At 39.8% G+C, this 17412-nt stretch overlaps 1 protein-coding gene across 1 annotated transcript in view; it reads right to left on the bottom strand.

Annotated features, from left to right (window-relative positions):
- Nucleotides 1–2694: 2694 nt before the first annotated feature.
- LOC134337058 (carboxypeptidase D-like) overlaps nucleotides 2695–17412 on the bottom strand; it is a 74307-nt gene continuing 59589 nt past the window's right edge. The window contains exons 16-21 of the mRNA XM_063031850.1: nucleotides 10396–10491; nucleotides 9226–9290; nucleotides 8109–8240; nucleotides 7690–7875; nucleotides 6347–6449; nucleotides 2695–5111 (exon numbers count right to left, since the gene is read on the bottom strand). Coding sequence (XP_062887920.1) covers nucleotides 4885–5111; nucleotides 6347–6449; nucleotides 7690–7875; nucleotides 8109–8240; nucleotides 9226–9290; nucleotides 10396–10491 — 809 coding nt within the window. The 3' untranslated portion in view covers nucleotides 2695–4884. The remainder of the gene's footprint in view (nucleotides 5112–6346; nucleotides 6450–7689; nucleotides 7876–8108; nucleotides 8241–9225; nucleotides 9291–10395; nucleotides 10492–17412) is intronic.

Here is a 17412-nt window from a genome sequence, read left to right as displayed (position 1 = left end):
TCCAGGTGAAAAACCAGTAAGGGGAGAGATAACGGGATGGGGGAGGGGAAGCAGGGAGGGGATAAGCAGGAAAGGTGAAGAAGGAACAGGGGAAAACACAATGGGTAGTAGAAGGAGGCGGAACCATGAGGGAGGTGATAGGCAGCTGGGGGAGGGGGCAGAGTGAAATAGGGATAGGGGAAGGGAGGGGGAGGGAATTACCGAAGTTGGAGAATTCTATGTTCATACCAAGGGGCTGGAGACTACCTAGACGTTATACGAGGTGTTGCTCCTCCAACTGGAGTTCAGCCTCATCATGGCAGTAGAGGAAACTATGTATGGACATACAGTATTCGAATGGGAATGTGAAGCAGAGTTGAAGTGGGTGGCAACCGGGAGATCCTGTCTGTTGTGGCGGACGGAGCGGAGGTGCTCGAGAAAGTTGTGAACACAGCTAAACACATTGACACTTGTCTATGCTTCTCGCCAGTCAGTTTAATCAAAGATTCTACCTACCCATCCCTATCGACCTATTTATCTCTCTCACCCCCGCCCCCACCCCCAAAATCAGGCAGTAGATACAAAAGCATGAAACCATGTACCACAAGGCTCAAGGACAGCTTCTGTCCTGCTGTTATAAGTTCCCTAGTAAGATAAAATTGACTCCATCTTGTATGAACTTGCACGTCATTGTCTACCTGCATGCATTCTCTATAACACTTTATTCTGCACTGCACTCTTATTGTTTTATCTTGTACTACCTCAATTACAACCTGTTGTAATGAATTGACCTGTATGAATGACATGCAGGACAAGTTTCACTATACCTCAGTACATGTGACAATAATAAACCAATTTACCTTTGGGTTCCTCAAAATTCTCAACACTAGTACCATTGGTTGAAAATGCAGAATGAAAAAAATGTAAGTACCTGACATCAATTGATAAGAAATCATGTTTCTTTAGCTAACTTTAACATGCGCTTGTAGATTAAATGGTTTTCACTGCTGTGATTCAGCCCAGATTTTATTCCAATCTGTGCATTATCTTAAAACAACATTGCAACCAAATTATTAATAACACAAATGATCAATAATGCTAGCACACAAGTTAACCTTATTACACAAATTTGACTTTGATCAGTATATAGTAATATTGGGATGACACTAAAATACTGTTAAATCATTAAATAAAACCACAGCCATCAGTGCCAATTCTGCAGATTTTGCTGCATTACTTCAAAGAACTTTTATGTTTGCATCAGAGGCCCAGATAAGATCTCAATTAACATTTCATTCAAAAGATAGCTACTCTCAAGCCCCACTGAATTAAGTGAGACATTTCAACATTTTAGACATTTGTATTGCACTACACAGGAATAAAATAAACTTGGAGAATGGCAGCAAATTGTATAAACCAACTGATCTTCCTTTCCTAAAATTATGCCAGTCGTGCTCCAAGCATACATTTTGAAGGTTAGTAATTATCTTCTTCAGGGTAGCTTCTGACACACTATGCATGAAAAAAATGTATTTGTTTACTTTAGCAATAAATCTAGTATATATATTTATTTTCCATACAAATCAGAAACATTTAAGTTCAATTAACTGACTTAGGCACCCAATAACAATCTATATTTCCAACTGTTTGGGCCCCAGTTTCATTTGTCAATTGAACAAATTGTTTTTCATATCTTTAATCATAGATTCTTCATCCAGTTGCAAACTACTATTTTGTAATTTAAAATGGATTTACATCAAAATTACATTATATGGGGTGTCCAGGGAAGGGTAGCACTGCTGGTGAAGGGGCTTGTCGTGTCTGGTCTGGGGCAGTTCACTTACCTTTGGTCCCCACCAAAGTCACTCAGCTTTCACCAATGGCTTCAGGTGGCTGTTTGCATGCGACAGTGGCATAAGCCAGTACACCGCTTTGATAGTGGAGTCAGACCAGGTGAGGGTGGCTGGAGGGTCTCATACCCCAGTGAGACAGCCTCATGCCTGTCCTTGCAAGCAAAGTTAGCCCCAGAGGAGGGGCGTTGGGGTTGAGACATACAGTAAGATCCAATGGCAGGAAGGCGGTTTTGCAACGCTCTGTGGACAGTGAAGGGCATGAGGAAGCACAGAAGTAGTCAAGGTAACCAAATCCCCAGTTGTGAAAACTACTTGTAGCACTGGACCCGGACTTCCGAGGCAGAGAGAATGGAACTTTCCCTGTGCAATGGCTTTTTCACTAAAAACTCCCACCCGCACAGGTTTCCTGTCATTGTTTGATACGACGGACAACCACCACATGGAAAGCATTGTTTTATGCTTCAAAAAACATTTTACCATTCCTTTTTGCATGCATTACTAAATGACATGTCCTCATAATCATAATAAATAAAGACATTTTGTCCTAGTGTATGCCAATTTGTAGTCTGTGATTGGTGCTATAAATTTAGAGTAGAATTGTATGACTCTCAAATCACTGACAATCTGACAAATAAGATTCTGAAATCACTAATATTCTGAAAAATGATACAAAGTTTGACATAGCAAACTGCATACTTGTTTTGCACAAATTATGTGCATATAACTGCAGAAACAGATCCCTTAGAAATTTAAAATTCAGTGGTACTTTGGTGTATTTAGTCATTGTAAAGCAGTAGCTCTGATCACAGTTCCCTAACCAGTCAGAATAGGCAAGTTTTAAAGACAAAAATATATTTTATTTGTTATTTCAGTTTTGGAGATAGACTTCCCAACTGATGATCAACACTATAAGAATGATTAGAGAATACAAAATAAAAAAGGAAGGAAATTAAAAAAAACTATTCTAAACCAGGCTTGCTTCTTACTTAAATACAATGTTTCCATCTTGTTGTTTTTGACATACCCATCATGAAAACTTATCTAAATACCACCATTGTTAAGAACATAACCATATGAGCAGAATTACGCCGTTCAGCCCATTTAGCTATACATACAACCATAAAAGCCATAAATTATGCTCAATAAAGCATTTATTTTCTGATGCCAAACCCTTTCACTGATATCCAGTGACATTACCACAAAGTGAATGCAATATGAAAATTTTAAGGCATCACAGTGTATAACCAAATTCACAATATTGACTAAAGTCCTGTGCAAAATCGGTACAAATTAATGACAATGACAACATTTTGAAGTCTTCTTCCAAAACAGAGCTGGAAAACATCAGGTACAGCAAAACATTTCCCACTGATATACAACTATGAATCTGGTGTTTTTGGCAATGCTGTATTTTCGGTGATCATAAACTGTATTGAGGCAAATCAGGCATACATTCAGTGACACACACTGAAAACATTCACACAGACGTACACTCACACATCTGTACAGAGTTCATTATTCTATATTCCTTCACCAAAATTCAATAACCTCTACATTATACTTTAAAAATTTACACCCAGATTTCAGATTATAAAAGTTATGAAAAAAATATGCTTCAAACAGCATACAACAGGACCACAAGTTCTCAGTTTGCTCGCCAGTTACCACTTTCATCATGATTGAGCTTAAGCAATTTCCCCATCTCAAACAGTACGTCATAATTGTATTTTCATATTAAAAGGCCACCTTCAAAAATTAAGTGCCCATTTTGTCTATTAAAGGTTATAATTGAAAATGAGGGTGCTCCGATTGTAAAATAATCCAGTGTGCATCAAGAAATCAATCCAACAGCAATGTTAAAGACACTATTTCTAGAAATGATTCATTTGATTTATGTAACACATGCAACTTAAGAGTTAACATGCACAAAATGCTGGAGGAACTCAGATCAGGCAGAATCTGTGGAAATGAATAAACAGTCGATATTTTGAGATGAGACCATTCTTCAGACTGGAAAGGAAGTGGGAGGGGAAGGAGGACAGCTAGAAGGTAATAGGTGAAGCCAGGTAGTAGGAATGGTAAAGGGCGAGAGAGAAAAGAGTTGATAAGAGAGGAGGATGTATCATAGAAGAAAGGAAAGAGGAGGAGAAGTTTGGCTTTCAAGTGCTTTCTCTGGGTAATAACACAGTCTAAAAACAAATGTAAAGAATATAGCAAGCACTTCTGACCACTGATTGTTGACATATCTTCTTATATTCAGTTATGAGTTACATTACTATCAGCAATGTTAGTTTGATGGGAGTGAATTACAAATGAACCATATACAATTAGAGTGGAGCAAAAATACAAATGTCCAAATCTTAAATTCTATTAATGTTAATTGAAAAAGGCAAACAATTACAGGCATGTTGCCTCCTTTACACTGTTGAAAACATTTATGCACAGCATTAAGCTGCAGTGCACTTTAGATTAAAATATGTTCAGCGCTTAAAAGTAGCATGTACTGTATAACCTGTATAAATTTTACAGCAAAGTGCAAAATTTCACTTTGTCCCCACCCTTTTATTTTCAAAAATTTATTTGTATAAAATATAGTGGAGTCCCCAGACGTCATTGTGAATGGTTGGAGGTTTATAAAGTAGATTGTGCACTAATGCGTTTGTATTTTAAATGTAAAAGGAAAAAAAATCTATCGCACCTTTAACTATTGGCTGTCAGTTTAAAATTGTTATGGTAGGCAGAGGCTCAGATGGTAGATATGGTGCAACAACATTCTTTGTGTGGCTGACCTTCAACCATTTTAAATAAGCTAGCAGTCATATCAAGGTATGTGCAATTCTGAAGATGAATGGAAACAACTTGCATCATCTTGTAGCATCTACTTTTTCCAAAAGGACAACTAAGAATGTCAGAGAAATCACTTCAAGATTTCCACCCAGTGCCATGTGCAGTAGATCAGGCATATCCTCTTTTAAGGTAATGACGCATTAGTTGGTTTTACTTGGCAAATAGATGAATATTACTATCACACCAGCAGGGCTGGCTTGATACATTAATGTTTATTAACATACAGTGTGTCTTCATCACTATCAGTTTCATCCTGGAACTCGTTGCTGAGAAGAGATTTCTTTGAACCCATTGACATCATTCGGATCTCATCCTCATATTCATCTCGATGCTGCCTCAAACGATGAAAGCCATCCTTTTGGTGATTTGATTTGAAAGCGCAAACACACCAAACAATACAGGCAGTCACAATTATTGCTGACAGAGCTGCACCTAAAACATAAAAGTAAAAATTTTCCTTGGTTAACCGTTCTTAATTTGTAGTGTAATATAATAAAATGTTAGTCTGTCGTTCGCATTCACTTGTAATAAATACTAACTGCTGTGAATATTCAAGTAGAAGCAATGTTCATGTATAAATGGACCATCATTAAAGATTACGCATTCATTGGATTACAACCATTTTAATCTAATACTAAGCTGAAACATTTCAAAGGTTCATTTTATTGTCAACGTATACATGTACAACTCTGATATGTCTTCTCCAGATAGCTGTGAAGTACAGAAAAACCATGGAGTTGTTGTAAAGCCATCAACATCCACCCCAACACCCTGCTTGCTGAAAAAAGTGACAATAACATCAAACTCCAGCCCCTTTTCTCGCAAAAAAAGCGATGATAACATTAAATCCTCAACTGCGTTCCTCGCAAGAAAAGTGACATTAACATCAACCCCCGACCCCGTTCCTCGCAGAAAACAGTAACAATAGCAGCAGCACCCCCCTCTCACATACAAAGAACAAACAGATCACCTACACAGAAAGACATTTGGACAGCATGCGCAAGTTGCATTACATTTACGCTCCAAAATCTCTGTGATAAAGATTTGTTCTGCTAATTTGCCAACTTCTAAGGGAATGCACAATAAAATCAGGAATTAAATAAAAAGCCAAATTATAAATAACTAAGTAATGCATGATCAAACAAAGTCTTTTAAACTATTTTAAAATACTCATGCTTAAGGTGAGGTGTAAAGGTTTATTAGACTTTAAGAGTGGGCTCTTCTTTGAACCTAAGTAGGAGTTTAAAATAATGAAATATGAACTTAAAACATAAGATTGTGAGAAGATTTTACAAGGTGGATTTTGAAGAGTTTGAGGGTTTAGAACAAAGGGCAGTCTCAGGATAAGGAAAAAAAAAATTCCCTCAGGACTGTGGAATCTCAGTTGAGTACAGTCAAGAATAAGGATCTATATATCCTTGGACAAAAAAAAAGTGAAGAATTTGGGGATGTGAATGGAATGTAGAATAAAAGGTACAATTACCCCTGAACCTGCTGGGTGATGGAGCAAGTCTGAGGTATTTTGTGACCCATTCTTGTTCCTATGTTCTCTATCTCACTGCTAAATGAACAAATTGCTTATTTCGACAGATTTCAAGACATAGATCAGTAAATAAAAATGTTACTGTAAGCAATTTATAATACTGCGGCATTGCACCAATTCCTACCTGCTGTTGTTACCACCAGTTCTCTCGGCAGGCCAAACAATTTATTATCCAGCTCAACAGCTATTACCAAATTGGTGGCAGCTTCATACGATGATACAAATACCTGAAAGCACAAAATACAAAACAAGACTTTCCTTCATCACCTTCATTTTGTGCAGCTTTGTAAATCCAGAAAGACACTCAAATGACTGGGATAGAGAACGAAAGTAAATTATTTATATTGAGGAAAATATAAATACAGCATAAAAAAAATGAAATGGTAAAGATGAAGCAACCCATGCCTGCATGGAGAAATTAGATGACATTCAGGCATGGGCCAATAAATAACATGTATGCCACAGAAGTGCCAGGCAGATGTGGGGCAGCACAGCAGTGCAGCATTTAGTACACCACTTTACAGTGCCAGCTGTAAGACTGGCATTCGATTCTCACATTAGTCTATAAAGGAGCTTGTACATTCTCCCCGCTGAGTTTGATTTGATGCAAATGACACATTTCTCTCTATGTCTAGATGTACATGTGACAAATAAAGCTGATCTTTAAATTTTTAATGACCACCTCTAAGAAACTACCCTTGTGGCAAAGACCTTTACTATCAACACCTTAGAGGTAGTCATTGACCAGAAATTCAAATGGAGCAGCCACATTAATATAGGGCTAAGAGTAGGTCCAGGGCTGGGTATCTTGCAGTGAATGACTCACCACTGGGGAGCCCAAGGCCTTCAACCATTTGGCTTTCAAGAAACTCAACACCACTCAGAAAAAAGTCCACTCAATCCACCACTCTAAATCTACACTCCAAATCACTGGCACACAGTGGATGTAGTGTACACAATCTGCAAACTGCACTTACTGGGGCTACTTTAAAAGTACCTCCCTAATCTGTGATTTCTACCATTAATAAAGATAGAGGCAGCAGTAATGTGACAACACCACTACCTTCAAGTTACTCTCTAAAGATCCTCTGACTTGGAAGTTTGTCACCCGTCCTTCACTGCTGCTGAGCTTAAATCTTAGAACTCCTTCACCCAACAGCAGCTAGCAGTACCTTCTCCAGAAAGACCCAACAGTTCAAGGTGCTAATTTACCTCCATCTCTTTCAAGGGCAATAGGGAAGGGCAAAAATGGCCTTGGCAGCAATGCCCAGATAACGGAAAATGAAGACATTTTGAGGAAAAAAAAAATTAAGGTTGTTTTGACCGATTTTGACATAAACATTTCTCTTTCCACAGATTCTGCCTGAGCTGCTGAGTGCTTCCAGCATTATTGACTTAATTTTTGATTTTCAACATCTGGTGTTTTTCCTTTTCATGTAGAATTAGGTAGAAACAAAACTGCAAAACCTGTTTGCGTTGATGTTGGTATCCATCCGCAAGTGCATCAATATCATGCGATCCTGGAGCTAGCAGAATGTGGAAATAGCCTGCCTCTGAAGTTGGAACTTTAACACCTTCATTCAGAATAATATCAGTGTTTGGAATGGGATTTCCATCACGATCCGTAACCCTTCCACGCAAACCTTTATGAACCTGTCAGAAAGAACAGATTAGAACATAGTGTAAGCACTTTGAGTAGCATAAGACAAACTGCAAAGATGATACTTAGGAAAGAGAAGGAAAAGCATTATGGCTAGATATTTCTTTTTAAATAGGATTGATTTGCCCAAGTCCAAAGGATTATTTTGAAAGGGATCAGGGATAACATGACCTGTAGACTTCTATCCAATGAGCAGCCTGCCCAGGTTTTGATGCTAGAAGCTTACCTCAACAAGCATACCGAGAAGAGACTTCTTGTTATCATGCCATATTGCAGCAAGCTCTTTTGCTGGTGGGAATTTACAGCAGCCTGTGTATACTGTGATCTCAGGACAGTGACCATAGGTAACGCTGAAATCCTAGTAGGACAAAGGACGAGAAAATTATTTACTGCAATTAAGAACCAACTTATAGATTAATACACAGTAAGAATGCTATTCATTTTATCTATTACTTGTGCCCTTCCCCCACCTCCCCAATTCTTTCCCTCGGGGCAAAAGCTTAACCGTAACCAAACATTTAGCCTTAAACTAACACAGATAAGCATTGTGCAGCATCTAGTTTTAAGCTGCTGTTCGAACTTTTGCTCACAACCCAATTTCTATTTTGAAAATGCATTAACACCAGTAAGAGAATCTATTAATCGAGTGGCATAGCCATGTACAAAATTGAGGGGCTTAGGCAGTGTAGAAAGTAACAGACTTTTCCTCCCATAGAAGAGGGATATAAAATCAGTGGGCGTTAGTTAAAGGTAAAGCACGGGTGATTTAGAGGGGATCAGAGGGAGAATTTTCACTGTACAGTGAGTGGCTGAAATGCCATGCCTGACTGGGTGGGGGAGGCAGAGCCACTTAAACCATTTCCAAAGCATGTGGATGAACACTCAAATCACCAAGGCAAAGACAGCTATGGACTAAGTGATGAAAATGGAACTGAAGCAGATGGATATCTGATGGCCACCAGGTCCACGTCAACCAGACTGTACTGTATGACTCAATGCCACAAAGTACCAGCTACTCTTCTGAGAAAGTCTTTAGTTCATCACTTCAAAATGCTTAACACTGCACAACTTTAGTATTCTGAAAACTAATCAAATTTAAAATTATTCTAATTTCATATTTGCTCATGTCTCAACAGTCACAATTTTATAATACTCAAACCACCATGAGGGGGCAGTATAGGAAAAGCACACAGTACCTGCTTTTGTTCAGCCAATCAAACCTTAGTAGCTCAAAGCTGAACACGTGGCAAACTTTCAGTGAACAAGTTCTTTCTATACACACATACACTTCGCAAACACAAGCGATTTCCAGTCTTACTTAGTACACGATGACAATTACTCACCTTCATACTGTGCATGTGACCATGCCACTGGGCTCCACGTATAACACCACCAGGGATGTTTTCATCTGTAACAGATTAAATCAGTGACAAACTGTAGATGCCAGGAAAGTTCAACAAATATGCTATCACATTCTGCAGTCATGATTTCCATATTCTTATTGATCAGGAATGAACGTGAACAATTTTACCGCAGAAAGCTTATGCAAGATTGGACAAATATCCTAGAGACTATTTTGTATCTTTGTAATACAATCCATGATCTCTCTGACTGCAGCAATACTTCCCCATTCAATGAGATATAAAAGGTGCTAGGTTTTTTCCTTCCTTTACTGAAAGATAAAAGCACTCCTCTTCTTCAAAGTTTAGTAATATTCCTCATATTCAGAATCTGTAAAATTTCCCAATCTGACTGTGGTACTAATGCAAAGAAACTCAGCATACATTAACTTTTTCTGTCACAAGGGATAACATCATTTAATAAATCTCTCAATGAAACTGGAAAGTCAAAACTATTGAAACCAACTCAAACTTTCATGCGGGAACTGCAACACAATTGGAAAATAATAACATTTTATTTCAAATCAGTCCACGTATCTTGAACAGTTAGTTTTATCCAAGCCCAACAAGACTGAAGTTCATGAAAATCAGTTTTTTCTGAAATACACAACTCAACTAGATAGCAGTAACATTCCCCAGAGACAAAAATGCTGCAAATTAACCTTTCCTATAGCATTCCAAATACAGTGGGGAGAAAGGCTTGAAATTTTAAATCAATGAAGCCTGTATTTTTTGCTTCAATTTTTAAAGTAATAATTAATTTTTTACTCCATTGTAGACTTCTTCTGATCCGCTATTTCAGACAACAAACTGCAATTTGGAACCAGGAAAGGCTGCCAGGTTTACCAACAGAGAGAGCAGAACAGTTCTAATATTTTGTGGCCAAATTAAGTAAGAAAAGAACAACTGAGAAAACGCATTCCATTTGATTATGATGTCAAAGACTTTCCATCTTATATAATGGAACATCTGTAAATATTGATCTAGGCTTACAAAGTACATGAATTTCAACCATTCATTATTTTTAATTACTTTCATAAATATCTTCCATGGAATCCCACCAAAGAATAACATTAGGTATCTCACCAAGTTTAATTTCACTTTGATTCTTACCTGTGTTGTTAGGACATCCTGGATGGCCCAGATGCATCTTTGGGTGATTGTTAGAGTATACATTTGCTAGATATTTTAGGGTTTCCTCATTCTCCACTGTTGAAGAAAACAGACAACATCGTATTAAGTTCAAAGATTAATGCAATAGCATTTCACATCCACAGCATGCAACTGATATCAAAATTACTCTCACACTGGAGCATATTAGAATGGCCTCACAACCTCTGCTGAAATTCTGCTCATAAGTTGTGATTTATGAAGGCACATCTGTAATGAGTTTTGGGAATGAACAAGATGACAGATCTATTTTCTTCTTCATGTTGTTCTTTCTACCTGACTATATTAAAATTTGAAAACAATGAAATATCAAGAAAACAATTAGCAAACATACCTAAATGAGAAATTGTTCAATTAAAAACAACACAAATGGCAAGAAACAATATAATCACCATGAAAAATAGTATTTGCATATTAAAGGCTTCAACCCCTTGAGAATTCAATACAAGCTCTTCCACGTGATATATTAATGTTGCATACAAAGTTTGATTTTTTTTAAAAAATCACAATGAAGTAACAAATATGAAATTGACAATATTAATACGTCATAGGTCAGTGATCCAGACCTTCTTTCAGGTTTTACAGTTTAATTTGGGGGGGGGGGGAAGAGAGACAATCATCTCCTTGTTTTTTGTAAAGGTCAACTGTTACCATTAGTTTCATTAGTTTCTCCAAAAGTGATGCTTACTCATGTCCCTTCAATGAATTCCACAGTTTGATACGTTATAAGGATTATATAAGCTTTGACTAACATGCAACATGATTATTTCAACACTAAATCTTCATTGCCTGGTCCAGTTAATTAGTTTCACATCTCAAATTGACTGAAAATTGGGTTTGTTTTTTCTACTTCTAATTCCATAACAGCCTTTGGTGGTGGTCTGACAATGATCTCCATTTGAATTTTGAACCCTGTAATTTCACTTCCTCCAGATAAAACATCAAAAATAAAAGCTGAAATCACTGTGGCTTACATTTAAATCCTCCAAGAGGACTGCGACCTTGTCATAGGATTTGGAGGCTCGCGTACCTCAATGACCTGGTCAAGGCCTTGTGCTTTGGCTCTCGGTAGGGTCATCGATGCCAAACAGGTCAAACGCTAGAGGCCAGACTAAGAGTAGTCCACCGGTCCTCCAGATTCAGGGTTCAGCTCAGGGCTAACAACCCTGACTGGTCAAAACAATGGTTATGGAAACAATTACGGTCCACTGACTGAGCAGAAAAAGGCAGTAAATCACGGCAGCTTAGCTGAGCTTTGACAAATGACCAATAGGGACATCAGAAATTTATGAGTAGAGAATTTCACTCGGGTCCATTGATTAGCAAGAGCAAATTAAAGGAAGGCAGGGGCATGCACACCAGCCATACTCAGAGTGGACAAAGTTAGAGTGCTGAGGCTTTAGCTCTTCAAGGCTTATCAAAGAAAGCAAAACAAAAAAAGAAAATAAAAACTCTAGGTAAAGTTTTTTTTTCTTCCCTTCTTTACACCTGCTCAGTTAGGATAATAGTGATGCCAAGCAGGATAGTTGAATGCTCCTCTTGCAGAATGTGGGAAGGCAGGGAGTCCTCCACTGTCCCTGACGACAACAACTGCGAGAAGTGCATCCAGCCACAGCTTCCAACAATCCACATTAAGGAGTTGGAGCTGGAACTGGATGAACTCTGGATCATTCAGGAGGCTGAAGGTGGGATAGATAGGACATACAGAGAGGTAGTTACACGCAAGGTGCAGGACATCGGAAACTGGGAGACAGTCAGGAAGGGGAAAGAGGTTAAAAAGCCAGTGCATACTACCCCTGTGGCCATCCCTCTCAACAAGAGGTATACCACTATGGCTACTGTTGGGTGTGGGTAGAGAATGACCGAACAGAGGAAAGTCATAGCAGTTGGGTCTCTGGCACTGTCTGCAGCTGTGACTCAGAAGGCGAAGGGAGAGAAGAGGCGTGCTGTGGTGATATGGGATTCATTAGTTTGGGGAACGGAGAGGAGGTTCTGTGGACGAGAACGAGATTACTAGATGGAATGTTGCTTCCCAGGTGCCAGGGTCCAGGACATCACAGGTTGAGTGCTCAGCATTCTTAAGTTGGAGGGTGAACAACCAGAGATTGTGGTCCATGTAGGTACCAATGACATGGGTAGGTTGGGTGATGAGGTTCTGCACAGAGAGTTCAGGGAGTTAGGTGCTAAGTTAAAGGGCAGGAGCTCCATGGTCGTGACCTCTGGATTGCTACCAGAGCCACGTGCTGGTGAGGCCAGAACTAGGAAGATTATACAGCTTAACATGTGACTAAGTAGTTGGTGTAGAAGGGAGGGCAGAAGATTTTTGGATCATTGGACTCTTGCAGGGAAAGTGGGATTTATACAAAAGGGACAGTTTGCATCTGAATTGGAGGGGGACTAATATCCTGGTGGGAAGGTTTGTTAATGATATATGGTGGGGTTTAAACTGGAGTTGTGGGGGGTGGGGAATGGGAACAGTTGTGCTAGAACAGTTGGTGGAGAAGATGTGGAGAAAGATGTTGGTAAGGCCTCAGTCAAATTCCAGAATCAAAAGGTTGAGCATGCTGCGACTAGTGTCCCGAGCTGTGTAAATTTCAAAGCAAGTATCGTAGAAAAGGCGGATGAGCTTGGGGCAAGAATCAACACCTGGAATTATGATGTTGTAGGTGGTTACAGGAGGAGCAGGGTGGCAGCTCAATATTCTGGAGTTTCATTGTTTCAGACAAGACAGTGCAGGATTAAAGGAGGAGGGGTGACATTACTAAGTCAGGGAAAATGTCATGGCAGTGCTTCATCAGGATAGACTGAAGAACCTGTCTTGTGAGGCGTTACGGGTGGAATTGGAAATAAGAACAGTATGATCACATTAATGGGGCTATACATCAGACCACCCAACAGTCCAAGGGATTTAGAGGAACAAATTTGCAGAGAGACTGCAGACTGTTGCAAGAAACAAGTAGGTGATTTTAACTTTCTAAGTATTGACTGGGAATCCCATACTGTAAAAGGAACTAGATGGGATACAGTTTATCAAATTCGTTTAGTGAAGTTTTCTTCATTAGTAAGTCCCATCAAGAGAACCTGTGATATTGGATCTGCTATTAGGCAATGGGACAGGGCAGGTGACGGAAGTTTGTCCAGGGGAACACTTTGCATCCAGTGACCACAAAACCACTAGTTTCAAAGTAAATATGCAAAAAGATAGGTTGAGATTCTAAACTGGAGAAGGGCAATTTTTGACGGTATCAGAAAGGATATAGCAAGTGTGGATTGGGACAGGCTGTTTTCTGGCAAAGGTGTACTTGGTAAGTGGGAGGTCTTCAAAAACATAATTGACAGTACAATGCTTGTATTCTTATCAGAATAAAAAAAATGACAAGTGTAGGGAACCCTGGTTTTCAAGATATATTGAGGCCCTGGTTAAGAGAAAAAAGGAGCCTCACAGCAAGTATAGGCAAGCAGGAACAAATGAGGTGCTTATGGAGTATAAGAAATGCAAAAGAACACTTAAGAAAGAAATCAGGAAGGCTAAAAGAAGGCATGACATTGTTCTAGCAGACAATGTGAAGGAGAATCTGAAGGGATTCTACAGATGCAGTATGTTAAGAGCAAAAGGATTGAAAGGGACAAAATTGGTCCTCTAGAAGACCAGAACAGTAATCCATGTATGGAGCCAAAACTGATGGGGGAGATCTTAAATGAACTCTTTGCATCTGTATTTACTCAGGAGACAGACGCTAAGTCTACAGAAGTGAAGCAAAACTGCATCAACTTTATGAACCCTGTACGGATTACAGAGGAGGGGGTGCTTGCTATCCTGAGGCATGTCAAGGTGGATAAATTCCCAGGGCCTGATGGGGTGTCCCCTCAGACCCCACGGGAAGCAAGTGCAGAAATTGCCGGGGCCCTAGCAGAGGTATTTAAATCCTTAGCAATAAGGGAGGTACCAGACAATTGGAGGATAGCCAAAATTGTTCCGCTGTTTAAAAAAAGGCTCTAAATATAAACCAGGAAATTACAGGCCGGTGAGTCTGACATCAGTTGTGGGAAAGCTATTGGAATGTACTTCCACTCTAGTTCTGTGGGTTCTAAAGTGGCTGATGAAACTACTGTTGGACCTGGAGATTTTGATCATGGGTGGGCAGGTGACATTTAGCCTGTTGAGCAGTTTGAAGGTTCCATCCATCTTCCACCATTCACTTCTGCTTTAGGGAAAACCCAACACCTGGACTCAAGGTAGGCTTTTTCTACTACATCGTGGGTGTGGAACAGAAATTCCAGAAGATTGTGGGCAGGCCGCATTTATTTTTCCTCTCACAAGGTGGTTATGAGAACATCTTTGCATCTTAGATAGTAAGAAACCTTCTCTGCCACCCTCAACCTCACAGTAAAGGTTAATAAAATCAGAGGGAATAGGTTAAAGGTAAAACATAAATGATGTAGAGGGATGAGAGGAAGAATTTTCACTGCACTTCAAATGACTGGAAAGCCATACCAGAGTGGGTGGCTAACAAATCAACAGGGATAACTGTGGACCATGCAAGAGCTTGCATCTATTCCTGTGAAGTGAGGACTGCACAATTTCTGCCAAGTGGATGAGGGGGGAACTAGATGGGTCTTAGTTCAAGAAAGAAATGGAGTGCCCTCAGATCTTCCTAATGCAGGTGGAAGTGTATAGATCAGGACAGGCATGGCAAACACGAGCCAGATGGAACCAGGAAATTTGGAAGCTATCAAGATTTTAGAGTGCACGAGAGATGTCCTACATGCAAATGCTAAGGGACAGGACAAGGGGAGTCCAGGTGTTATTTATTATTTTTGTTAATACATTTGTGATATTTGTGTGAGTTATATGTACTGTGTTGTGCACCTTGGTATGGAGGAACATAGTTTCATTTGACAGTTACATAGGTGTATGGTTGAATGACAATAAACCTGATGAAGAAATTAGTTAGTGGGGGCCAAAAGCAGTCAAAAACAGTGGGCCTACCAGGGCATGGGCACTCTAAGTTTGGGAAGGGTTGACTTTGAATATGATAAGATCTGTAAGAAAGCTGGTGTCTAACCTCTGCAGAGCCAAAGTCAGTGTGCCAGACTACAATGGCACCCCATTCACCCTTCTTTTCCTGTTGGTTTATGTTGAGGTCAGGAATGGTCTGAAGTCAGTAGGGTGCTGCTCATTCGAAAAGTGTGAGGTTAGGGAGGGGACTGGAGAAGTCAAGGTGGTCAGTATAACTGCAACTGGAAATGAAAAGGTCAAGAGGACAAATGGATGTAAGGGGGAATGGTGAAGATAGAAGAAGGGGTAGTTACAGCAGAATGAGGATTCCTAGCCCAAAAAATAGGCAAAGAAATTATTTAGAAGATGTGTAGCTCAGGTGATTGAGGGTTGGGTTGAGTTGTCCTCCAATTTTGGCAATATAGCACGCAAAGAAGCTGGGGAAAAGAGTTTGACTTTGGAATTCATTAAGATATGGGCATAGGGGTACAAAGGTGAAGACTCTGCTGAGGACTGACCACTCATTGTTGGAGAGGAGGTCAGGAAGGAATGCAAGGACATAGCAGGGATTGATGTTGGGGTGAGATGAGGGGTCAGAGGAGGACTTTCTGGCAGGGGACCCATGGAATAAGCTGTACTTTGGCGTCACTCCATACCCTTTACTTTTTTACATGTAACCACTTTTATTTACTTCACCTATACCTACATGGGTGGGCACATGGCCAAGTGGTTAAGGCATTGGACTAGCTACCTGAAGGTTGTGAGTTCGAGCCCCAGCAGAGGGAACGTGTTGTGTCTGAGCAAGGCACTTAATCACACATTGCTCTGTGACGACGCTGGTGCCAAGCTGTATGGGTCCTAATGCTCTCCCCTTGGACAACATTGGTGTCATGGAGAGGGGAGACTTGCAGCATGGGCAACTGCTGGTCTTCCATACAACCTTGCCCAGGCCTGTGCCCTAGAGAGTGAAGACTTTCCAGGTGAAGATCCATGGTCTCGCAAGACTAACGGATGCCTTTATTTTATACCTACACTAAACGACTTATATTACATTTATATCATTGAACTACGACTTTTACTTACTGAAAATGAATACCAGAGCACGAGAAGTTAAAGAAGGGAAAGGTTCCGGCGGGAACAGGCAAAAAAATGGTGATCCTGGAACACTGAAGGAAGCTCCGATAACTATGGAGCTAATGAAGAAACTTCTAGATGAAACAGTTAATTAAAGACTCACTGCAATTGAAGGAGTGTTGAAGTCGATGCAAGAAGATTCAAGAATATTCAGACGTGAAATTGATCAACAAGTTAGAATCTTGGAACTAGATGAAGATGGCCGCAAAAGGGATCGATAAATGGAAGCTCTTGAGAAAAGTTTAACTTCGGTAACTCAGCTGCTGGAACGTCATCAAGCTAAGACTATTGATCTTGAAAATCGCTCCCGACGACAGAATTTGCGAGTAATCGGTTTTCCTGAAGATGTTGAGACGGGAGATCCTACCAAATATTTCTTTAAATTGCTAATGGATGTGTTCGGCTCCGATATATTGGAGGAGCCCCCACTATTAGATCGTGCGCACCGTATTTTTCATTTTAATCTGGAGAAATTGGCCAGACCGAGACCAATCATCATTCGGTTTCATTATGTCCATGACAAGGAACGAATTATTCGAGCTGCTCGGAAGAAAGGTATGATCCAATTTCAAGAATTCAAGTTCAGGATTGTCGAAGACTACAGTCAAGACGTATTGAAAAAACGGATGGCTTTTAAACCACAGATGGCAGAACTTGATTGTCGGGGCTATAAAATAGCATTACTGTTTCCAGCCTGTTTGAGAGTGGTTATGCTGGACAACTCGCGTAGCCTGTTTAAAAATCCAATGGAAGCCCAAAGTTTTCTCGACAATCTGCCTCCCTCTGTGGAGGATTAATTAATGTATCGTTTTTTTCTCTCTCTCATC

The sequence above is a fragment of the Mobula hypostoma genome, chromosome 23, assembly GCF_963921235.1.
Source record: "Mobula hypostoma chromosome 23, sMobHyp1.1, whole genome shotgun sequence".
Classification (NCBI taxonomy): Eukaryota; Metazoa; Chordata; class Chondrichthyes; order Myliobatiformes; family Myliobatidae; genus Mobula; species Mobula hypostoma.
Note: the sequence above shows the minus strand (reverse complement) of the source record. Positions and strands in the feature narration are given on the sequence as shown.